The sequence below is a fragment of the Pristis pectinata genome, chromosome 28 (assembly GCF_009764475.1).
Source record: "Pristis pectinata isolate sPriPec2 chromosome 28, sPriPec2.1.pri, whole genome shotgun sequence".
Taxonomy (NCBI): domain Eukaryota; kingdom Metazoa; phylum Chordata; class Chondrichthyes; order Rhinopristiformes; family Pristidae; genus Pristis; species Pristis pectinata.
Window position 1 is genome coordinate 23,868,198 of NC_067432.1, and position 25,714 is coordinate 23,893,911.

General features: G+C 45.5%; 1 protein-coding gene across 1 annotated transcript in view; it reads right to left on the reverse strand.

Annotated features, from left to right (window-relative positions):
* Window positions 1-25,125, reverse strand: part of il16 (interleukin 16) — an 81,867-nt gene extending 56,742 nt beyond the window's left edge. Inside the window, exons 1-2 of the mRNA XM_052040665.1 lie at window positions 25,053-25,125; window positions 6,881-7,323 (exon numbers count right to left, since the gene is read on the reverse strand). Of these exons, the coding sequence (XP_051896625.1) occupies window positions 6,881-7,282 (402 nt within the window). The 5' untranslated portion in view covers window positions 7,283-7,323; window positions 25,053-25,125. The remainder of the gene's footprint in view (window positions 1-6,880; window positions 7,324-25,052) is intronic.
* Window positions 25,126-25,714: the final 589 nt, after the last annotated feature.

Below are 25,714 nucleotides of genomic sequence, written 5' to 3' on the forward strand. Positions count from 1 at the left end.
TGCCACAAAACAACAAATTTCACATCATATGTCAGTGATAATAAATCTGATTCTGGTTCTGATCATAACTCTAGTAAGCATATTCAACACAATAAAGTATGCTTATCTTTGTGAACACATGTTTTATAAGTAATGAACATCAATCTATTCTGGAAGATTCATCATGAATCAGCATATGTAGTCCATAAAGATCCTCTGTGCCTCACCCAAGTTGTGCTGTTCTCCCTGCAGCTGTGCAGGTGAAAGGGATAGAGGCCAATTCCATTTTATATCTGCCCACTCCACAATGGCCCTGAGCTCCTTCAGCTTTTCCAACAGACCGAGAGCTGCATGAAGGCTCAGCCTTGCACTGTGTGTGAGGAAGGATCATGTGCTGATCAGATTAGATCGGACAGGGGCCAGGAAGAATTAACAAATTCCCAGAAAGAATGAACAAATCCACTGCAGGACCCTACACCTCCTCCCTCACCACCATCCAGGGATCTGAACAGCCCTTCCAGGTGAGGCAAAGATTCACGTGCACCTCCTCCAACCTCGTCTACTGCATTTGGTGCTCCCGATGTGGCCTCCTCTACATCGGTGAGACCAAGCACAGACTGGGTGACCATTTGGCAGAGCACCTGCATGCTGCCTGCAGTGGCCAACCTGAGCTCCCAGTTGCATGCCATTTCAAGTCCCCACTGACCTGTCCATCTAGAGCTTTCTCTGCTGGCAGGGTGAGGCCTGACACAAACTAGAGGAACGACACCTCAATATTCCACCTGGGTAATCTATGCCCGATGGTATGAATTTTCCAGTTTTAGGTAACCCTCACTTCCAGTGTGTGACCCACCTCCCCCCTCCTTCCGATCCTCCTCTGGTCATTCCATTTCTGTCCCCTTTCCCATAATCGTGTTCTATGTTCTAAAGTCCATGAGGGGTCAGATAGTCTTAGGTGAGGTTTAAAGGTCGGCACAACATTGTGGGCCGAAAGGCCTGTATTGTGCTGTACTGTTCTATGTAACTGCCCCGCCCCCCCATCACCCATCTTCATCCCCCTCCCCCTCCTAGTCCCATCCACCTACTACCCACACATTCCACCCAACAGTTCCCCCACCCCTCGTCCATCTGGTTCCATCTGTCCTTCACCTCTCCCCTAATGTTTCCATTACCACTCTCCTTACTTGTCAGACTCCAGCACAGGCTGCCCTTTGTGTTCCTGCTGACCACCCCCCCCCCACCCCCAGCTGTCTGCACCTTCATCTGCCGTCCCCCTAACTGGCTCCATCTGCTTTTTTTTTGTCTGCCTCAATCTATCATCCACCTGCCTTTGTCTCTCAGCTCCACCCTTCCCTCTCCCCGACTTGCCTGTCATTTCTCACCCCTCCTCAGCCCACCAATCACCTCCAGCCCCTATCTCACTACTGCCCTCTTTATACCCGCTATCTTCCCTCTCCACTCTCCGTCCTGATGCAGCACTTCGACAATTCCTTCCCCCTACAGATGCTGCTCGACCCGCTGAGTTCCTCTAGCAGATTGTTTGTTGCTAACAAATTCACTCAACTGTTTGCTGTTGTAATTAGGGTAAAGCAGAGGTGTTTGATTGAAAGCAGATCATTAAATGTCATTTGTGGAGTTGCATTACAAAATTTCCAAAGCAGATGACATTAATGGAAGCACACGACATTTTTCTTCAAAGATATTGTATCTGCTCTATCAATAAACCAGTTACTATTGGTCAGTCCCTGATAAACAGCGGAACAGTGAACTCAGTGAACCATGGGTGAGAAATGACAAACAGATTGAACAAAGTCGGGGAGAGGGAAGGGTGGAGCTGAGAGACAAAGGCAGGTGGATGATAGGTTGAGGCAGTCAAAAAAAAAGCAGATGGAGCCAGTTAGGGGGACGGGAGATGAAGGTGCAGACAGCTGGGGGGGTGGTCAGCAGGAACACAAAGGGAAGCCTGTGCTGGAGTCTGACAAGTAAGGAGAGTGGTAATGGAAACATTAGGGGAGAGGTGAAGGACAGATGGAACCAGATGGACGAGGGGTGGGGGAACTGTTGGGTGGAATGTGTGGGTAGTAGGTGGATGGGACTAGGAGGGGGAGGGGGATGAAGATGGGTGATGGGGGGGCGGGGCAGTTACATAGAACAGTACAGCACAATACAGGCCCTTCGGCCCACAATGTTGTGCCGACCTTTACACCTCACCTAAACAGTGATTATATTCAACATTGCTCAACAATATGACTCCCTCTATATTTTCATTAGTTGTGAAATTCTGCCATGAGTCTTGGAATGAAACATCTCTCGCCCCAAGATTTTCTCAATTGTTTTTAATGGGAATTATTGGATTAGCTGAAACACATCCTCAATGAGACCAGTGTTGCCGACGATGATTTCTGTTACATAGAACCATAGAACAATACAGCACAATACAGGCCTTTTGGCCCACCATGTTGTGCCGACTTCAAACCACACTTAAGACTATCTAACCCCTTCCTCCCACATATCCCTCTATTTTAGATTCCTCCATATGCTTATCTAACAATCTCTTGAACTTGACCAACGTATCAGCCTCCACCACCACCCCAGGCAGCGCATTCCATGCACCGACCACTCTCTGGGTGAAAAACCTCCCTCTGACATCTCCCTTGAACTTCCCACCTATTACCTTAAAGCCATGCCCTCTTGCATTGAGCATTGGTGCCCTGGGAAAGAGGCACTGGCTGTCCACTCTATCTATTCCTCTTAATATTTTGCATACCTCTATCATGACTCCCCTCATCCTCCTTCTCTCCAATGAGTAAAGCCCTAGCTCCTTTAGTCTCTCCTCATAATGCATACTCTCTAATCCAGGCAGCATCCTGGTAAATCTCCTCTGCACCCTTTCCAATGCCTCCACATCCTTCCTATAATGAGGCGACCAGAACTGGACACAGTACTCAAAGTGTGGTCTAACCAGAGTTTTGTAAAGCTGCATCATTACTTCGCGGCTCTTAAACTCGATCCCAATATTTATGAAAGCTAACATCCCATAAGCTTTCTTAACTACCCTATCCACCAGTGAGGCAACTTCCAGTGATCTGTGGATATGAACCCCCAGATCCTTCTGCTCCTCCACACTGCCCAGAATCCTGCCATTAACCTTGTACTCTGCCTTGGAGTTAATCCTTCCAAAGTGTACCACCTCACACTTCTCCAGATTGAGCTCCATCTGCCACTTCTCAGCCCAGCTCTGCATCCTATCAATATCCCTTTGTAAGGTTCGACGGCCCTCCACACTATCCACAACACCACTGATCTTTGTGTCATCTGCAAACTTGCTAACCCACCCTTCCACCCCTTCATCTAAGTCATTAATAAATATCACAAAAAGTAGAGGTCCCAGAACCGATCCCTGTGGGACACCACTAGTCACAGCCCTCCAATCTGAATGCACTCCCTCCACCACAACCCTCTGCTTTCTACAGGCAAGCCAATTCTGAATCCACATGGCCAAGCCTCCCTGGATCTCTTGCCCTCTGACCTTCTGAAGAAGCCTACCATGTGGAACCTTGTCAAACGCCTTACTAAAATCCATGTAGACCACATCTACTGCACTACCCTCATCAATCTTCCTGGTCACCTCCTCAAAGAATCCTATCAGGCTTGTGAGGCAAGATCTTCCCTTCACAAAGCCATGCTGGCTGTCCCTAATCAGTCCATGATTCTCTAAATGCTCATAGATCCTATCTCTTAGAATCCTTTCTAACAGATTACCCACCACAGATGTAAGACTCACTGGTCTGTAATTCCCTGGACTATCCCTACTACCTTTTTTGAATAAGGGGACAACATTCGCCTCCCTCCAATCCTCCGGTACCATTCCTGTGGACAACGAGGACCCAAAGATCCTAGCCAACAGTTCAGCAATCTCCTCCCTTACCTCACGAAGCAGCCTGGGGAATATTCCGTCAGGCCCTGGGGACTCATCTGTCCTAATATTTTCTAACAGCTCCAACACATCCTCTCTCTTGATATCTACATGCTCTAGAACATTACCCTTACCAACACTCTCCTCAGCGTCATCAAGACCCCTCCCCTTGGTAAATACTGAAGACAACTATTCATTGAGAACTTCACCCACTTCCACAGCTTCCAGGCACAGCTTCCCACCTTTGTCTTTAATCGGACCTACCTTTACTCCAGCCATCCTTCTGCTCTTCACGTACGAGAAAAAAGCCTTGGGATTCTCCTTAACCCTACTTGCTAAAACCTTTTCATGTCCCCTTCTCGCTCTCCTCAGCCCCTTCTTAAGTTCCCTCCTTGCTACTCTATATTCCTCACGAGCCCTATCTGATCCTTGCTGCTTACACATTATGTATGCTGCCTTCTTCTTCCTAACGAGAGGTTCCACCTCTCTTGTCACCCATGGTTCCTTCACCCTGCCATTCCTTCTCTGTCTCACTGGGACAAATTCATCCCTAACATCCTGCAAGAGAGCCCTGAACATCGACCGCATCTCCATCGTACATTTCCCTTCAAAAATGTCATCCCAATTTACACTCTCAAGTTCTCGCCTTATAGCCTCATAATTCGCCTTTCCCCAATTAAATATCTTCCCGTCCTCTTTGCTCCTATCCCTGTCCATGACAATGCTAAAGGTTATGGAGCAATGGTCACTGTCCCCCAAATGCTCACCCACCAATAGACCACTTGACCCGGTTCATTACCTAAAACTAGATCTAATATGGCATTCCCTCTAGTTGGCCTGTCAACATACTGTGACAGGAATCCATCCTGGACAGGAATCCATCCTGGACACACTTAACAAGCTCCGCCCCGTCTAAACCTTTGGCACTAAGCAGGTACCAATCAATATTTGGGAAGTTGAAGTCTAAACTGCTACCAGGGGGCCTATAGAATACTCCCAGTAGAGTAACTGCTCCTTTCTTGTTCCTAACTTCCACCCATATTGACTCTAGAGAGGATCCTTCTACATTATCCACCCTTTCTGCAGCTGTAGTAATGCAGCTGCAGCTGTTCCGGACCTCTGGATTCCCCGAAGGTCCTATTCATTTCTCCTTCCTATCTCTAAACAACACGGTGCCCCTTGGCAATATCTGACAGACATATCAGGTCCCACATGTACTGTGACCACACCTAGTGCTCCCTCACCACCACCTCTCCGGACCCCGCTACATGTCCCACATCCAGTAAAGGATGACTAGAAATGACAAAGGCGTTGTCTTCAGTCCCCACCATTGACTCCATTCCTCTCCTGGCCACTGTCTGGAGCTGAACCAGACTGTCCTTAACACATTCTATATCAAACCCATGCCCCACAACGGTATGGCGTTGTGGTGGTGAAGTCACTCTGGACTAGCAGCCAGCATTCTGCACCATTCATCAGTGACTACAGATCAAATCCCCGCACATCAGTGAGCGGATTTAAAATCCTATGAATAAATAAGTCCACAATTAAAGCTATTTTCAGAAACAGTGACCACAGAGCTACCGGATAAAGTAAAAGTCCATTCGGTTAACTAATGTCCTTCAAGGAAGGAAATCTGCTGCCCTTACCTGGTCTGGGCTGTATGTGACTCCTGACCCACCAATGTGGTTGACTGATAACTGTTCCTGGAGTAGTTGAGGATGAAGAATAAATACCAGCATTGCCAACAGAAACTACATCCTGTAAGCAAACAAATAAACATTCTGCGTTGCCCCTCCCACAATGCCTCAGATTTAAAATTCTGAGCCTTCTGTTTCAAATCCCAATGACTCCATATCCAGGAAGCTCCTTCAGTTCTATGTCCATGAGGTCTTTGTGTTCCTGCAGTTGCAGCCTCTGAAACATCCCTGATTTCATTCTTCCCGACATCGGAAGCCTTGCCTTCCACTCTAGGTTTGGACCTAACAGTTGCTTCTCTCCAGCTTACTCTCCTCTTTTAAATCACACCTTACAATCTACTGCTGTGACCTGTCCTGACATAGAACATAGAACATCACAGCACAGTACAGGCCCTTCGGCCCACGATGTTGTGCTAACATTTTATCCTGCTCTAAGATCTATCTAACTCTTCCCTCCCACATAGCCCTCCATTTCTCTATCATTCATGTGGCTACCTAGGAGTCTCTTAAATATCCCTAATGTATCTGCCCCCACAACCTCTGCTGGCAGTGCGTTCCACGCACCCACAACTCTCTGTGTAAAAAACATACCTCTGACATTCCCCTTGTACCTTCCTCCAATCACCTTAAAATTATGCCCCCTTGTGTTAGCCATTTTCACCCTGGGAAAAAGTCTCTGACTGTCCATTTGATCTATGCCTTCATCATCTTGTACACCTCTATCAAGTCACATCTCATCCTCCTTCTCTCCAAAGAGAAAAGCCCTAGCTCACTCAACCTATCCTCATAAGCCATGCTCTCCAATTCAGGCAGCATCCTGGTAAATCTCATCTGCACCCTCTCTAAAGCTTCCACATCCTTCCTACAATGAGGCAACCAGAACTGAACACATCTGAACATATCTATGTAGCTTGATGTGCAACTTCCTTGACTAACACTCTTGATATTAAAATATGAAACATTTAGACACTTGATAATGCAACTTCAGAACTCAGCAATTTACGAAACAGAAATCGAAAAGCAAAACATACAGATGCTAAAGAGCTAAAAGACAGAAAATGCTGGAAACTTAGTAAGTGAGACAGCATCTGTGCAGAAGGAAACAATTAATGTTTCAAGCTGGTGAACCCTCATCAGAAATTCTGGAATTACACAGCAAGTTGGTTCACTTTTGCAAAGTGACAGGATAACCACATCCAAAACTTTATAACCAGTCTCTACACTAACTGACTTCCAGCATCTGCAGTCCCTGCTGGTTCAGCACTTGTTTTCACAACGTTCTTACCTTGCTGGGATGTTCTTTCCTTACGTCATTTCCAGGTTCACCAACTCCGCTTGGCTTCAATTCATTTGGAGTTAAGGAGACCTTGACATTCAAGACCTTCTTCTGGGCTTGTGATACAACTTGAGATTCAGAGCTACTTTCATGTAATTCACTCGCACCTTCAGACACTCTGTCCCTTGATGTGGAGTCATTTTCCTCGGCACTTGTTCTCTCATCACTGCTTTTGGAATTACACAATAAAAATGTTCTGGAAATAACTCCAAACCTTCTCAATTTCTTGTTGCTTTTGCGTAAAGTGCCTTTCTGGCTTCTCTGGGAGGCAGAAGTGTCCTTCTTTTTCTGTCTGTTGCTACAAGAATAGAGCATTTCTTTCGTATTTCTTTTATCTATTTTTGCCAGCATGAAGAAAGAGCTATATTGCTTCTACAGTCAACGCGCAATTTCTGTAGATGGAATGAAAATAAAGATTAATTGGAATTGGTTTATTATCATCAGATGTGCCAAGATACAATAAAAAGCTTTTGTTTGCATGCCATTCAGACAGATCATTTTGTACATAAGTACATCGAGGCAGTACAAAAGGAAAACGATAACAGAATGCAGAATATAACAGAATAAGCAAAGATTCAAAACGGTCACTGTTGGAATACTAAGAAATAACCCATGATCTCTGTCTACTAACCACAGGCACTAAGGGCAGGCATGGTAATATAGCAGTTAGCGTAACGCTTTACAACGCCAGTGACCTGGGTTCAAATCCGGCCACTATCTGTAAGGAATTTGTATGTTCTCCTTGTGTCTGCCTGGGTTTCCTCCGGGTGCTCCGGTTTCCTCCCACGTTCCAAAGACGTACGGATTAGGAAGTTGTGGGCATGCTGTGTTGACGCCGGAAGTGTGGCAACACTTGCGGGCTGCCCCCAGAACACTCTACACAAAGACGTATTTCACTGTGTGTTTCGATGTACATGTGACTAATAAAGATATCTTATCTTATCTTATCACATTGTGGTGGCCCTGTGTTTCTAATAGAAAGATTAGGTAACTCAAAAAGCTGCAGGTGCTGGAAATCTGAAATAAAAACAGAAAATGCTGGAAACATTCAGCAGGTCCTGGCCGGTATGTGCTTTTATTTACTAAAGAAATAGGTATTAGATAATGCCTGAATTTGAAGGTGTGATACACAACAGACAGGTCTGATTTAGTGGAGCCCTTTCATTACCATGACTCAGTGTAATTACTGTCAGTGCTACCTGCACTATTCACAGGTGAGTTGTACATCTGCTCACAGAGTCTGAAAATGGGATGCTCTGATGTCATGTAATGGCTGTCAGGAAAGTGCACTCTCCCTGAAAACATTAGTTTTCCCTGTGTATTGTGTGGTGTTTGCAGGAGCTACAAACTCTGGCCCCAAAGTTCCAGGATCAGAATCAGGTTTATTATCATTGACATAGGTCGTGGAATTTGTTGTTTTGTGGCAGCAGTACAGTGCAAGACATAAAGACATAAAAATTACTATAAGTTACAAAGATAAATAAATAGCACAGAAGAGGAATAATGAGGTAGTGTTCATGGGGTCAAGGACTGTTCAGAAATCTGGTGGTGGAGGGGAAGAAGCTGTTCCTGAAATGTTGAGTGTGGGTCTTCAGGCTCCTGTACCTCCTCCCCGATGGTTGTAACAAGAAGAGGGCATGTCCCAGATGGTGAGGGTCCTTAATAATGGATGCCGCCTTCCTGAGGCACTGCCTCTTGAAGGTGTCCTCAATGGTGGGGAGGGTTGTGCCCGTGATGGAGCTGGCTGAGTTCACAACCTTTAGAACCCAGTGCTCCAGAGCAAGATCTCTCCCTCACCTTGACCAGGTGCTGGAAACATGGTAGGTAAAGCTGGCTAGAAATGTTAAAAGAAACCAGATAGTAGCAGTTTCTGTAGAAAAATTAACAGGGTTCTATAGAAAGTGAGGGAATTAATTAATCCTACCTCTTCTATTATGTCACTTTAGCATTACTTTTTTATATATTGTTATATTTATTATTACCACGTACACTGTTTGCACTGTGAGCTTCACGCGAGCAAGGAATTTTATTGCACCCTGGTGCATATGACAATAAACTGATCTGAATTTAAATTATGGAAAACAAGGAGATGGCAGTTGAGTTAAAGAGGTAACTTGCATCAGTCTTCACTGTAGATGATACAAGTAACGTTGTAGAAATAACTGTAAATCAGGAATTGGAATGGAAGTAGGAACTCAACAAAATTAAAACCACTGGGACAAGTGACACTGAACAGGCTGAGAAGACTTTGTCTTGGTGTCTTAAAACTGGCTAATAAGGCAGTTGATGGCTTAGTTTTCATTCTCCAAAATTCCTCATCAATTACCTCAGAAGTTACAGGAGTGGAAGTCCACCTTGATCCTGAGAAGAAATCAAGAGAGCCTTTGTAAAACAGTCTCACCCTCGCATAATTCCAGACCATCACCTGAGCCCTCCTCCTCCCAGAGTTAGCTCAGAGCCAGCTACAGCCGATTTTGCCGATGAGATTTCTCTGTGCTTTGTGCGGCAGATGATGTACTTCCTTAACATTTCCACAACTCTCTCACATACTGGTCCTGATTCACCTCCTTTGGCTGCTTCTACAGTTGACGTAGGGACCAATAAATGGTGGCCTCCCCTTGGAGTACACTCAGGTCTCCCTGTTACCTGCTCACGGACAGCAGCAAATGCAGGAGCACCTCATCCCATGTAGTGGGCTGTTCCCTCCAGTTCCTCACAGAGAGCCAACCTCTGGCTCATTGTCTCTCCAATCCCTGGTTATACGCCATCTGCTGTTTCCCTTCTATGTTTCATAGCCTCAGAGTGGACTGTGTGACCTGACCTGTGACGTGGCTTCCGGACTGACTTCACCACTCTTGGGACACCCACTGAGAAGACACTTCCTTGACCAGTTTCTTTGTTGCCTTTTAACCCCACGTCACCATCTCCAAATGCCTTTCCGCTGGTTTCCCTGCCCCTGTGCCCTAGCTGACAGCTTTAAACACAAAATGCTCTTTTTGTCCTTCCGTGAGATCTGGAGGTAGAGGGATGATGTTGATAGCTGTCCACCAATCCTGTGTGAGGAGGATCCCCTCGGGTGCCTGTTTCTGCCCTTCCCTTCCCACCAGGACTCGCTTTTTGAGTGGTCCACTCCTTCCGCTATTTACACTGGGCCCCTACGTGCTCCTGATGCATGGCCTCAAGATTCCCAAGAGACTGCAGATGTTGGAATCTGGAGCAAAAGACAAACAGCTGGTGGAACTCAGTGGGTCAGGCAGCATCTGTGGGATACAGGGTCTTGACCCGAAATGTCAACCATCCCTTGGCCTTCACAGATGCTGCTTGACCTGCTGAGTATCGTCCAGTAGTTTGTTTTTTTGTGATCAATAACATCTCAGATACTCCTTCTCCTCTTTGAGCAGTCATGGGGCAGGCATTCCCAGGAGTCAGTGGGGATGTTACATTTCTTCAAGGAGTCTTAGAGTCCATCCTTGAATCATTTCCTCTGTCCAATAGTTTCTTCCCATGACAGGGTTCGAGAAAGACTGCCTGTTCCAGCAATCTGGTATTGGGCTTGTGGCCAGTAAGGACCCTCACCATCTGGGACATGCCCTCTCCTTATTACTACCATCAGGGAGGAGGTACAGGAGCCTGAAGACCCACACTCAATGTTTTAGGAACAGCTTCTTCCCCTCCACCATCAGGTTTCTGAATGGTCCATGAACCCATGAACACTCCCTCATTATTCTTTTCCTTTTGCACTATATACTTATTTTTGTAATTTATAGTAATTTTATGTCTTTCCACTGTACTGCTTCCACAAAATAACAAATTTCATGTCACTTAAGTCAGTGGAACGGTAGCGTTGTGATTAGCGTAACGCTATTACAACGCCAGCGACCTGGGTTCAATTCCGGCTGCTGTCTGTAAGGAGTTTGTACATTGTCCCCGTGTCTGCATGGGTTTCCTCCGGGTGTTCCGGTTTCCTCCCACATTCCAAAGACATACGGGTTAGGAAGTTGTGGGCATGCTACTTTGGTGCCAGAAGCGTGGCGACACTTGCGGGCTGCCCCCAGAACACTCTACGCAAAAGATGTATTTCACTGTGTGTTTTGATGTACATGTGACTAATAAAGATATCTTATCTTATAATAAATCTGATTCTGATTCAGTTCTTGGCTCTCAATGGGGTGGTGCCATGGATGTTTGGGCTGTGAAGTACCATTTTGAGTGAAACTCCATTGTATTTGTTGAAGTTGTGTTTGAACTTCTGGAATGCAATTCAAAATTGTAACCTTGCAACCTCTAGAACATTCTATCAAACAACTGGCACAGATACCAGGCAGTAGGAGGGAAGAGAGCTGAATCCTGTTTGGCCAGGAGAGGAGAAGAGGGAATGTGAAACTCAGTGTTGGATCAAAGGTTATTAATAATTTTAGTTATTGATAATTGGCATTGTTTCCCTGAAAAGTAAGACCTTTCAGCTGTGAGGTTCCTGCAGTCAGGGAAGGGTGACCTGGTCACTCACCAGAAGTTGTGCCTCATCAAGTTGTCAGCATGTGCCCCAAGACAGCTGACAACTTGATGAGGCACAACTTCTGGTGACATGATGGGGAAGAGAGAAAGGGAGGGGTATCATAGTGTCAGCTGTTACATTAAATGATTGTAATCACTGAACCTTGGGTAAAGGTATTTCACCCCAGAATAAGGAAGGCTGGTCTCCTGCCAGTTATTAAAGTCCCTAGTCACGCCTTCTGCACAATTGGTGGTAAATGAGTTATGCACCTGTTGTAGATGTAGGCTGGCAGTCTGACGGCTCTGTAACGATCTTAAGACTTACAAAGTTACAGTTACCACCTCCAAAATGCTCTCCACATGTCCCGGTACATTCTCAAAGATTAGACCCAGTCCCATCTCTTCTCTTGTAGCACTATCAAAGAACAAATATGCCTCTGTGAGGAACGTGGTGGTTTATTTATGCATGGGGTGGCTGTAAACAAACTACAAATGGTCAAGCAGATGGTCAAGGCCATTGTGAAGAAATGGAGAATATCACTGAACCGATCCTTTTTCGGCACTTTCTAATATTACACAAAGTTTCTGCCTAACCTTTAAAGGTGTTGCCACTGTTGCATCAGCTGTTAAAAAAGGATGAATATGGTGTGGTGGGAAGTAACAGAGGAAGCATATAATACTTGCAAGAGAAGTCTCAGCAGTGAACCTTCCTTGGTACAATGTACCACCTATTCTCTGAAGCTTTTATGTGATGCCTCCAATTCCTGAATTAGCACAGAATAAGCCATGTCATGTACATTGGCTAAGAAAGGCCCATTGTGCACATTAATGAAAAGTAAAACAAATTAAGCCCAGATAGAGAAGGAGGCATTAGAGATTGTATTCGGTGTAATGAAGTTCCATCAAGTTTTATCTGCAAATCATTGGCCTTTCTTAAATCCAAGTCCACATTTCCCACTATAATAACATCTAGAATCCAGTGGTGGCTGAACTTCAGTCCCCATTAGACTGAGACATTGAGTATAGAAACATAAACAAAATGTCACAGAGGACACATTATCAAGATTGCTTTATGAAAATGTTGACACAAATATAGAAAATGTGGTATACACCCTACAGGCCACAGAAGATGGATGTCTTTCCTGTAACGGTGTTGGAGAGAATAAGACTGAAGCAAAAAGACCCAGTGCTGAAGCAACTGTGTGTATACTTTGAGTGGCTGGACCAATTCAGATGTTCGTTTCGATAAGAATATGAAACCTTTCTGTCACAGTGACTTGGAACGGTCCACAAACCGTGGGCTACAGCAGATGAGTTCACAGAGTAGTCTCAAGGATAAGGGAAGAAATCGACTTGGAACATTTGTACAGTGTTAACATGAAGGCAGAAGCCTGTAGCTTTGCCTGCTGGCCTGGCACAGACAAGGATCTGGAACCGCTGGTCAGTTTATCAAGACTGCTGTATGCACCAAGTTTGGAAGTGGTTCATGAGAACACAAGAGAAGTATGGCCTTCCTGTGTTAGTGAGCAGTCATTCAAAGTGGATTGAAGTAAATCACATTACACCACCACAGAAGAACTTAGATGCATTTTTTGAAATTTTTTAAAGTGCATCGAAGAGAACTTTTTGATAGTCCAACAAGAGAAGTGGTGATACTGGGTACTGAATGTAGCAGGACAAGTGGAGGGCATTTTGGAGGTAGTGACCATAACTTTGTAAGTCTCAAGGTTGTTATGGAGAAGAATCAGGATAGACTGGAAATGAGTTTAGGGCCAATGTGTTTCCATAAGGGTGGAAGGTAAAGGCACACTGAATGTCAAGGGTTATAATGAGGCTTGGATAAAGAAAAAAGGTATCTCTTGCAGGTATAGAGAACAGAAAACAGGAGAGGCTATCGAAACTGTAGCGAGTACTTAAAAAAAGTAATTCGAAGGGCAAAGAGAGGGCATGAAATAGCACTGGTGGACAAAATTAAGGAAAATTCCAAAGCATTTTATAAGAGCAAGAGAGTAACTAGGAAAAGAGTAGGGTGCACCAAAATGGCAATCTGTGTGTGAAATCAAAGGACACAACTGAAGCCTTAGATGAATATTTCTCAGCCATGTTCACTGTGGGGAGGACATTGCAGTTGGAGAATTCAGAGAGGGGACCAGTGGAATTCTACAACAAACTGCAATTGAAAGAGGATTCAATGTCTTAGGGGGCTTAAATGTGGATAAACCTACTGGGTCTCATAAGATCTATCTTAGTCACATGGAGAATGAGAAAACTCCACACAGACAGCACCAGAGGTCAGGATCGAACCTGGATCCCTGCAGCTCTGAGGCAAAGGCACTAACTGCTGTGCCACTGTCCCATGTGGTGCATGCAGTGGCAAGCGAGGAAAAGTACATTCACGCGGAGCCGTCCATGCCTTCTCAACTAATGAACTAAATTAAATTTAAGAAGCAAAAATCTTTTGAGTAAATGATAGTTTCTGGACATTACCACATTGCTGTTTGTGGGATTTTGCTGTGCAAATTTAGCCGCTGCATTTCCTACATAACCGTGTTTTGCCTAGATATTTAACTGCACCAAGTTGTCTTTTTTAGTCTCAGCTCATGGGTACAAGCAAAATTTTCAGCGGAGGACCAACAACTAAAAGAGCTGTTGCCTCCTTGCTACTATGGCCCCTAGCATACTCACCAGTGTGCACTAGAACTTCTCGGTACCTACGTTTAAAACGTATTTAATTTGCTGCAATGATTTGGGACATGTTGAAATTGTGAAAGATGCTACAGAATTTCTTCAGTTTAAAAGTTCACTACCTTCAGTCTTCAACACTTGGTACAAGAGACGACAGGGTCATAAATCTCCATATCTTGTTCATTTTCTGCTTTCTCTGGGTGAAAATTGGAGCCATAAATTCATGGAAACCCAGCAGAAACCCATAAACCAACTGATGATTCATCCAGCCGTGGACCTGATGTGTCTCAGTGAAACTCTTTGTCTCTACCTGAAACTGAATGTCCTGAAAAAGCATGGTTCAATTTATTTAAGGAAACACACGTCAGCATTCCAGAATCACAGAATGATCACAGCACAGTTGGAGGCCTTGCAGCCCATCACCTCTATACTGGCTCTGTGTAAGAGCAATCCAATTAGTCTCATTCCCCTTCTCTTTCTCCACATCCCTGCAAATTCTTTCCTTTCAGATACTTATCCAACTCCTTTCCATATCCCTACAATTGAATCTGCCTCCACTACTACACATAGCAGTCCATTCCCGATCCTAACCACTTGTGTAAAAAAAAAACTATGTCTCCATGTCACTTTTTCTTTTTCCATTAATCACCTTCATCGTATATCCCCTGATTCTTGACCCTACCCTAATGGGAAGAATTGCCCTCCACCTAATCTCTCTGTGCCCTTCATGCTTTTAATCATCTCTTATTAAATCTCTTTACAATCTCCTCTTTTCCAGAGGAACCAACTCCAGCTGCTTCAGGTTACCTCCCTAACTAAAACTCATCTGTGGAATCAATTTAGTAAATGATTTTAGTCAAGGGGAACTAAAGCTAAAGAAAGGTAAACATTGATTTACTGGTTTAAATTACCAATGTCTTTATAACTTGTCTGTTGCATTGTTCTGCTCCCCATCCAGGAGATGGCTGTATGTCTAACTGTTCTGGATTTAAGAGAAAAGAGATAAGAGATAAGATATCTTTGTTAGTCACATACACATCGAAACACACAGTGAACTGCACCTTTTTGTTTAGAGTGTTCTGGGGGAAGCCCACAAGTGTTGCCACGCTTCCGGTGCCAACATAGCATGCCCACAACTTCCTAACCTGTATGTCTTTGGAATGTGGGAGGAAACCGGATTTGATGAGCTATGCGCCACTTTTTGTTCGTGGCTGCAGCTGCACAACTCTACATCACCAAGAGCAGTTTACTGCCTTTCTGAAGGCAAAGCCGAGACGTGCACTTTAATTGACAGTACCTTACCACATCTGTTACAGATATCTCTCAGCATTTCACTCGGACTTTCGAATATAGTCCCTTTCAAATACACCCATGCCAATGTCACAACCAAATGGTTCACAGCAAAGAGCAGCAAGATCCATTTTGTTTGAAGGATAGCAGTTAGTCAGGACAAAGGTTGATGCAAAAGGGCATGAACAACTCAAGAATCAGCTCATGATCCATGCTAAAATAAGGCCCCCTCTGTCTTCTGAGGTGGGTGCAAATGACCCCTCAGCTGTACACACCTCCCGTGTCCTCTCAATATGAGTCCCTCAGCCAACAGCCAACTGAAAGACAGATCGTATGGTCATTACCAAATTATACAAATTATGGGCAGGCACAGTAGTGTAGCGGCTAGCATAACGCCATTACAGCGCCAGCGACCCGGGTTCAATTCCAGGCGCTGTCTGCAAGGAGGTTGTACGTTCTCCCCATGTCTGCATGGGTTTCCTCCGGGTGCTCCGGTTTCCTCCCACATTCCAAAGACGTACGGGTTAGAAAGTTGTGGGCATGCTATGTTGGCGCCAGAAGCGTGGCGAAAACTTGTGGGCTGCCCCCAGAACACTCTATGCAAAAGACGCCTTTCACTGTGTGTTTCGACATACATGAAGAAATCTTGTCTTATCTTACTTTACTTTGTGGGATCTTGCTTGTATACATTACAACAAGAACTACACTTCAAAAATATTTCGTTGTCTATAAAGCACCTTAAGGTCATAAAACATGCTTCAGAAATGCTTCACCATTAGAAGGTTCAATAGTCGAGTGTGACATTGTGTTAGGGAGGGTGCATGTCTGTGAGTATGCACCAACACAGGTACAGTACCTAATCCCAGTTGCCCTCCCTGTTCCATAGCTCACTGCATCACACAGGATTTTACAGTTCAGGTTAAATTTATCTTGCCCTCCGTGTGCCTCACTGGCATTGCAGATCACCCTTGTAAAAAGTGTTTAGATCTTGTTACTTTTGATTCCAATAGTATTGAAAATAGGCCACTTTTCATAATTGGTGGGCAATTGAGTGCCAGTTTCAACCTTGGCTGGCAATCCCGTCTTCCAATATTGACACTTTCCTTATTATAGCCTCGCTGTTGCCTCTTTCTCTTCTCAGGCAGTCCCTCGGAACAGAGGATGATTTGCTTCTGCTCTCATTCTCTGAGTTCTGAGGTTGTTGATGAGGCCAATGTGGGGACCGTAGGCTCTTCCTCATATCATTAAGGTGGTGCGTGATGGGGCAGGAGGGAGGGTAGTTTGTGGGGTGGTGCGTTCCTTCTGTCACTTACACCAGCCTGCTGCATGTTCCTAACACATGGACTCAGCTCACAGTCCTAGCTCAAATGCTCCCTCTTCACCTTGAGTGGTCACGGGCTCGCGATTCCCAGGAGGCAGAAGGTGCAATTTCTCAAGAAGGATTTGAGAATGTTCTGGAATCCTTTTCCCCGGTCTGCCCTCTATCTTCCCGAGATGGAGCTCGGAGTAGAGTGTCTGCTTCAGGTGTCTGGTGTCAGGCAGGCAAGCGAAGTGGCCTGCCCAGTGGACCCGACGGAATGTAAAGCTGTTTACTTCTGTAAAGTAACACATGCAAAACCCACCTCATGACAGAGTTTCCTCTCAATTAAAACTGTGGCACTTCCAGTCTTGTTGACTTTTCTGCAGTCTTGACCACCTCCTGATCCTCCACTCCATAATCTTCAGTTCACTCAAACTTTGTTGCTCACATGGACAGGAAAGATTCAGAGGGATATGAGCCAAATGCAGGCAAAATGGGACTAACTCAGGCAACTCAGTTGTGCTGAAGGGCCTGATTTCCATGCTGCATAGCTCTATGACTCAATATCCAACCTTGTCAGTAGCTTTGTTCTTGGGGATTTATCTTTGATTTCACTCCCCAAAAATTCCCTTATCATTGAACTACTATGTGGTCACATCCCTCTCTAACTGAACCATACTGTTGCACAGCCCTCATCACACCCAGCAGGCACACCTACCTTCTCGATGCCCCTTCAACCACCTGGGCCCCACACTCTGGAATTTCCCAATGGAACAGGGAGTGCAACTGGGATTAAGTACTGTGCCTGTGCCTGTGCCTGCTAAGTCTATACACAGACATGCACCATCTCACTTCTACTTTAAGACCCTTCTTCACACCAACCTCTTTACCCAAGCTCCCAGGTCACCTCGCTGGATATTGCTCCTGTGAGGCATCCTGGCACACTGTCCTGTATTAAAGCCGCTATGCAAATGCAAGTTGTTGTCATAAAAAGTTCAAACAGAAAATTAATGTGATGTTAAGTGGATAACGCTATCCATTCCCTCTCAGTACAGCTGCATCCCCTTCAATGTAAACCAAGTAGTAAGTTATAGTGTTGGCATGCCAACTTATGCCTTTTTTGTGTGTACATATGACATGTGGATTTAGCATAAATAGAGGAATTAAATGCTTATATTATTTAACGACTAAACCTCAGTTATGACTGCTCTGGTAAATTTGAGTTCAAATCCAATTCTGACAGTGTGAATATTTGAATTCAATTTTAGTAACTTGGAAATTAAGATTAAGTTTAAGATTAGGATCTTTATTATTCACATGTACATCGAAACACATAGTGAAATGCATCTTTTGCGTAGAGTGTTCTGGGGGCAGCCCACAAGTGTCGCCACACATCCGGCGCCAACATAGCATGCTCACAACTTCCTAACCCGTACGTCTTTGGAATGTGGGAGGAAACCGGAGCACCTAGAGGAAACCCACACAGTCACAGGGAGAATGTACAAACTCCTTAAAGACAGCAGCCGGAATTGAACCTGGGTCGCTGGCGCTGTAATAGTGTTATGCTAACCACTACACTACCGTGCCTGCCCCTAGAAAGTTAGCAGGAGTGGGGTTATTAGAGGCTGATGTTGCAAAAATGACGATGTTGTTTTGACCTATCAGAAACACCCATATCTGTCACCAACATCCCATCTCAGCTCAGTAATGCAGCAGTTAGTCCTGATGTCACACAGCTGCAGTGATCGTGTATTAGGACTGACCTCTGGTGCTTTCTGTGTGGAGTTTGCATGTTCTTCCTGTGATTGCGTGAGCTCACCCCACGTGCTCAGGTTTCCTCCCACATCCCAAAAACGTGCTGGTTGGAAATAGGTTAATTGGTCAAGAGAAACAAAGGACTACAGATGTTGGAAGATCTAGATGAAAAACATGATGATGCTAGAGGAACTCAGCAGGCCAGGCAGCATCCATGGCGAAAAGCAGGTGGTCAACGTTTCAGGTCAAGACCCTTCTTCAGGACTGAAGATAGGAAAAGGGGAAGCCCAATATATAGGAGGGTAAAGCAGAGCAGTGATAGGTGGACAAAAGAGGGGTGGAGGGTGTGCACAGGGTGGTGATAGGTAGATGCAGGTAAGAGATAGTGATGGGCAGGTGTGGGGGAGGAGGGGAGAGCAGACCCACTGGAGGATGGGTCAAAGGTAAGGAGGGAAAAAGGGTAGAAAATAGAGATAGGCTAGGAAAGGGAAGAGGCATGGTTAGGGATGGGGGTGTGGTGGGGGGGGGGGTGGTTGTGGGGATTACTTAAAGTGGGAGAATTCAATGTTCATGCTGTTAGGCTGCAAGGTTCCAAGACTTCCCCTGGCAGTGGAGGAAGCCAAGGACTGACATATCTGTGATGGGGTGGGAGGTCAAGTTGAAGTGACATTGGCGAGACCAAATGCAGACTAGGTGACCGTTTCACAGAAGACCTGCGCTCCAATGTAACCGGGATCTGCATCTCCCTATTGCCAGTCATTTCAACTCCCCCTCCCACTCCATCAGTCAGTCCTCGGCCTCCTCCACTGCCAGGAGAAGTCCAAGTGCAAACTGCTGGAACAGCACCTCATTTTCCTGGGAATGTGGGGAGGATAAAATGGTGATCGTGTATATGGGTGCTTGATGAACAACATGGACTTGGTGGGCCGAAGGGCCTGTTTCCACGATGTATGGCTCTGTCAATCTGAGAGAACAGGTTACAGGGAAATAAGCAGGTGTGAAATGGGACTGATGGAAATGCTCTGAAAGCTGACATAGATCTGATGGCCTGAATGGCCTTCAGTGTCAATAAGAAAGTATGAAAAAATATACAAGAAGCAAATCAGCTGGTCTCACCCATTCCAGACTATCTGGGACTTCTATTCCATACTAATGCTCATTAACCAGAGATGGGCAATGAAGTCACTCAACCCAGTGATGCTCACTGCCTGAGCATAACAATGATTAAAAAGCCCAGTAGATGTTGATGTTGTGTAATATTGTAACATGATGTTACTAAGTTTTACAACCCTCCCCATTTTTCTTTCCAATCACTTAATGTAAAATGAGTTACTGACATATGAATACTCAGTAGACAAATCAGTGGTGCGCCATGTTGAACAACCCTTGTAGGAAACAGTGAAAGTAGCAAGGACCCAGAATGTGCTCTGGGTGGGGACTTCCACGTCCATCACCAAGAATGGGCTGAGAGCACTGCCACTGACCGAGCTGGTCAAGTCCTGAAGGACAAAGCGGCCAGACTGAGTCAGCAGCAGGTAATGAGTGAACCAACATGAAGGTTAAACCTCCTCGACCTCATCCTCACCAATCTACAGGTACAGATGCACCTCTCCATGGCAACATTAGTAGAAGTGACCACCACATAGACATTGTGGAGACACCCTCCATCGTGCTGTGTGGCACTACAATCCCTTTAAACAAGATAGCCTCAGAACAGATCTGGCACTGCAAAGTTTGATATCTGCGAGGTGTTGTGGACCATCATCAGCAGCAGAAATGTTCACCACCACACTCTGTAAGCTCGTGGCCTGGCATGTCCCTCACTCTACCATTACTGTCAAATCAGGATTGGCAGTCTGGCGAAGCTGTAACATGTCCATGTATGCTAAACAGCAGAAACAACTTGTAACAGACAGAGCTGAGTAACCTCACTATCAATAGATCAGATCAAATCTCTGCAGTCCTATCACGTGATGGTGGACCATTAAACAGCCCACAAGAGGAGGCTGCTCCAGGAATCTCCCCGCCCTCACTGATGGTGGGCCCAGCATGTGAGTGGTAAAAAGGCTGAAGCATTCACAGCTATCTTCAGCTGGAAGTGGCAAGTGGATGATCCACCTCGACTCCCTCTGAGATCCTCAACACCACAGACACTAGTCAACAGCCAGTTTGGTTCACTCCATGTTATATCAAGAAGTAGTTGTGAGCACTGGATACAACAGAGGCTATGGGACCAGCTGAATTCCCAATGGGAGTACTGAAGACCTGAACTCCAGAATGGTAGTGTAACGGTTAGCATGACACTATTACAGCGCCAGCGACCTGGGTTCAATTCCAGCTGCTGTCTGTAAGAAGTTTGTATGTTCTCCCAGTGTCTGCGTGGGTTTCCTCAGGGTGCTCTGGTTTCCTCCCACATTCCAAAGACGTACGGGTTAGGAAGTTGTGGGCATGCTATGTTGGCGCTGGAAGCGTGGCGACACTTGCAGGCTGCCCCCCAGAACACTCTACACAAAAGATGCATTTCACTGTGTGTTTCAACATACATGTGACTAATAAAGATATCTCATCTAAGCTGTTCCCATGCAGTTATAACACGGGTATCTACCTAACAATGTGGACAATTGCGCAGGTTTGTCCTGTTCACAATAAAGCAGGGCCAAATCCACACTGCTGGTTACTGCCCAATCTGTTTTCTCTCAATCATCAACAAAATGATTGATAATACCATCAAGTGGCACTTACTCCAATAACCTGCTCAATTACACCCAATTTGGTTTTTGCCAGGACTGCTCCACTCCAGACCTCATCACGGCCTTGAACCAAGCATGGACCAAAAAGTTAAATTCCAGAGGTGAGTTGAGAATGACTGTCCTAGACATCAAGGTGGCATTTACCAAGTGTAGTATCAAGGCACCTGGGTAAACCCAAAGTCAATGGGCATCAAAGCAAAAAAAAATCGAATGGCTGGTGTCACATCTCACAGAAAGAAAGATACTTGTCAGAGGTCAATCACCTCAGCACCAGGACATCACTCTGGTGTTCCTCAGGACAGTGTCCTATGCCCAACCATCTTCAGCTCCCTCCATCGTAAAATCAGAGGTGGAGGTGTTTACTAATGGTTGAACTAATGTTCAGTTCCATTTATAACTCCTCAGCAAATGAAGCATCCACATCTGCTTGGAGCAACAACCTAGACAACATTCAGGCATTGGCTAATATTGTCTGCCTGCACTACACTTTCTCTATAACTGTAACATTTTATTCTGCATTCTTGTTTTCCCTTGTAGCGTAGCGGTTAGCGTGATGCTATTACAGTGCCAGCGACCCCGGTTCAATTCCAGGCCGCTGTCTGTAAGGAGTTTGTACGTTCTCCCCGTGTCTGTGTGGGTTTCCTCTGGGTGCTCCGGTTTCCTCCGGGTGCTCCGGTTTCCTCCCACATTCCAAAAGACGTACGGGTTAGGAGCTGTGGGCATGCTATGTTGGCGCCGGAAGCGTGGCGACACTTGCGGGCTGCCCCCCAGAACACTCTACGCAAAAGATGCATTTCACTGTGTGTTTCAATGTACATGTAACTAGTACAGAAATCTAAAACCTAAAATCTACTACCTCAATGCACTGTTGGAATGAAATGATCTGTATGGATGACATACAAAACAAAGTTTTTCACTGTACCTCGGTACATGTGACAATAATAAACCAATTTACCGACTTAATAAGTGACATGTGACATTTGTGTCAAAAAAGTGCCAGGCAACGATGTTCTCCAACAAGGGAGAGCGTAACCACTACCCTTCATATTTAATGGCATTACCATCACTGAGACCCCACCATCAACATCCAGGGTATCGCCAAAGACCAGAAGGTAATCCGGAACACAAGTACCATAGCTACAAGAGGCTGTGTCTCCTGTGATGAGTGACTTACCTCCTGACACCCCACAGCCTTTTCATCTTTGAAAAGGCACATGTCCGGAGTGTGGTGGAACAGTCTCATGAGTGTCTGGATGAGTGTAGCTCCATCAGCGCTCAAGAAGCTCCACACCATTCAGGACAAAGCTATCTGCTTGAGTGGAACCCCATCCACCACCTTAAACGTTCATTTCCTCCACCATTGGCGCACAGTGGCTGCAGTGTGTACCACATACAAAATGCACTGCACTTACTCATCTGGGCTGGTGTAGCAGCACCTCTCAAACCTCTGATCTCTGCCACGTCAAAGAACAAGGGCAGCAGGCCGGCAGGTTCCCCTCCAAGTCACACAACGTCCCAAATTGTGAATGTTTCACCAGTCCTTCCTCATCACTGGGCATGGGTGCTAGAACCCCCTCCATTAAAGGGGGGGGTGGGTATCTTTGCCAAAAGGACTGCAGCAGTTCACAAATGCAGCTCACCTCCATCTGGTTGGGCAATTAGGGATGGCCAATAAATGCTGGCCTCATCATTGACAACTGTAACTTCAAAATCTAAATCTAGCCCTCTATTTATGTTCCAGCAAATGCTCTCCTGGGTCACATGTTAGTAGTTATCCATCTGCATTTCCAGTAAGTTGGCTGTGGCCTTAGTAATGAATATATCAGCCAGATGTGACTCAGTAGACATGTTAATATCTATTCAAAAGTCAAACCTCATCATTGTAACTTGTAAACATTTTCTGATCAATAGTAATTTATTGCTGGTGTTAAGAAGTTTAAAAGCATTGACTTATTGTCATTGTCACACCAGCCCTGACTGGACTAGCTTAGCTGAACACTGGGAGGTTAGCACAGACTAGAAACTGAATAAAATATTTGTTAGGTAGGCAAGAATTTCCTCTGTTGGGAGAGCCACCTTAAAATTGAAACTATGATTTTCAGGAAGGCTGCTTCACTAAAGTCCCGACTCCTGCAAGAGCCTGGGAGTGAACTGGGAATTTCAAGGCTGGGTTTGAACGATTCTTGTTATGCCTAAGACTTTTGAGGCAGAAAGAAAAATGGAGCGGCAACAGGTGAATTGGAGCTAAGACCAGTCACACTGGACATGACGAGACTAGTTAGTCCATCTAGCCTGTTTCATGCAGTCAGGAGGCCGGTGCACCATTCTTGTGCAGGTGAACCCCTGGAAAACTAAACAACGGAAGTGCTGATCAGGCAGATTGATGAAAAGGAAAAGATTTGAGTCATAGAGTTTTACAGCACAGAAACAGGCCCTTCGGCCCAACTCATCCATGCTGACCAAGATGCCAAACTGAGCTAGTCCCACTTGCCTGCATTTGGCCCATATTCCTCTACATTGCTTTTATACTCATATTTTTCAGTGCACTTTGAGAATGACCAGGAAACCCTGGAATGCTCCTGCACAATAAACTGGTTTCACTGGAGACACAGGAGATTGCAGACGCTGGAATCTGGAGCAGCACACAAAATGCTGGAGGAACTCAGCGGGTCAGGCAGCATCTATGGAGGGAAATGTTCAGTCGATGTTTTGGGTGGAGACCCTTGAGTCCAGATGAAGGGTCTCGACCCGAAACGTTGACCGCCCATTTCCCTCCACTGATGCTGCCTGACCCACTGATTTCCTCCTGCATTTTGTGTGCTGCTCCAAACTAGTTTCATTGCTGGGCTGCCCTGAGTTAGCGAAGGAGGACACGAGTTCTGCAATTTGCCTCTGCATCCCAGACTAATGAGCAAAAGAATGAGCCAGGGGTTCAAGGTTACAGACACAATTCTGCTACTCTGCCTTAAGGGTTAACACTGGACTCAGAACTGTGGCAGAGATATTTGCCAATATCCAGAGACGGGTGATGAGTTCCCATAGAGTTAAAGACAATGCATTAGAAGCAGTGAGAAAAGACAAACTTCAGGCCACGAAGTACAGGAATAAAAACAGAAAAGGCCGGGAAGAGTCAGCAAGCCAGACTGAGCAAAGGTCATCGACCTGAAACACTAACTCTGCTCCTCTATCCACAGATACTGCCCGACCTGCTGAATGTTTCCAGCATTTTCTGGTTTTATTTCAGATTCCCAGCACCTGCATCTCTACAACTGTGATTTACAGATACTAGGGTGCCTGGCAATGTCACCGGTAACGTGTACCCAGCAACATCCCCAAAATAGCAGTGAGTGAATAAGTGGCCTCTGTTCCAGCCAGTGTTAGTCAAGAGAAGAGTGTTGGCCAGGACAACAGCAGCCTCCCTCCTTTCACTGAGCTGTGGAATCTGTTACATTTGTCCGAACAGTTAAAAGGGGCCTCAATTTATCACCTCATTCAAAAAGATGTAGGCAAGCAGGAGAGGTCGCAGGGGTTGAGCGGAAGGCATGTAATCGCTGCGCCCAACTTCACACGAACAAATCTTGGATGAGGCTAAACGAATCCAGCAAATTCAAGGTACAACCTTTGCGCTTGTTCTGGTCACTATGCTTCCGTGCAGGCAGTTACTAGAGAGCAGAGCCCTCACACCCCTGATCCATACACTTCCAAACACTCTTTACTTCCACAGTTAAAAGTATCAGTGTTGTGGGGGTTGCGCTACACAGTACAATAAACTAATTCCCTTCACCCGGATTCCAAAACAAGTCATTTCTCGGTCAACATAATGGAAGGACATTAAGAAACAGTTTACCCTGGCAGCACTTTCATTTAACCAGCGCCTCTCTCTACCCTCGGTTGGATAGTTTTCCCCGACCATCTGCAGTGATCCCTCTCCAGCTTCTGTTTGTACCCGGTCACATCAGATTTGATGACTCTCGCTTGCCTCTGGCCAAACTCCAGCTCGCAGTGATGGTTGCAGAAAGCCAGTCTCACGCCTGAATAGAAATTGAGGGTTTTTTTTCCCCTAGTCAGAGATCCTGTATGATTTAGACAGGGCTGTTCCATATACCGCCCTCCCCACTTAGTTGCTGCTTGTGAAAGAGTCGTGTTATTTTACCGTGCCAGGACTGAATCGTGGCTCTTTTACTACAACACAAACGAACGGGAGATCTTAGCCTCACCCTGGGACTTTCACTGACGTACAATCGCCTCCAAGATATCAATCCCTTTAACTCTCTGTTGTCAGATTGGGAAAAGTTTGTCAACAAATCTTCTATAACTTAAAACTTTCTCTCCAGTGCAACAGCCGCCGTCGTGCTAAAAAGGGTTTCAAAAACTCACCCCCATTTCTGGCTCAATGAAAATCATTCATCCAGGATTCTGAAACACCCCAATCGGCTAGGCTTGCTTGACACAAGTAAATAACGCCTTTCATAGAGTTTGCCAGAGCACTTCTGGGCAGATGTTTCTGAA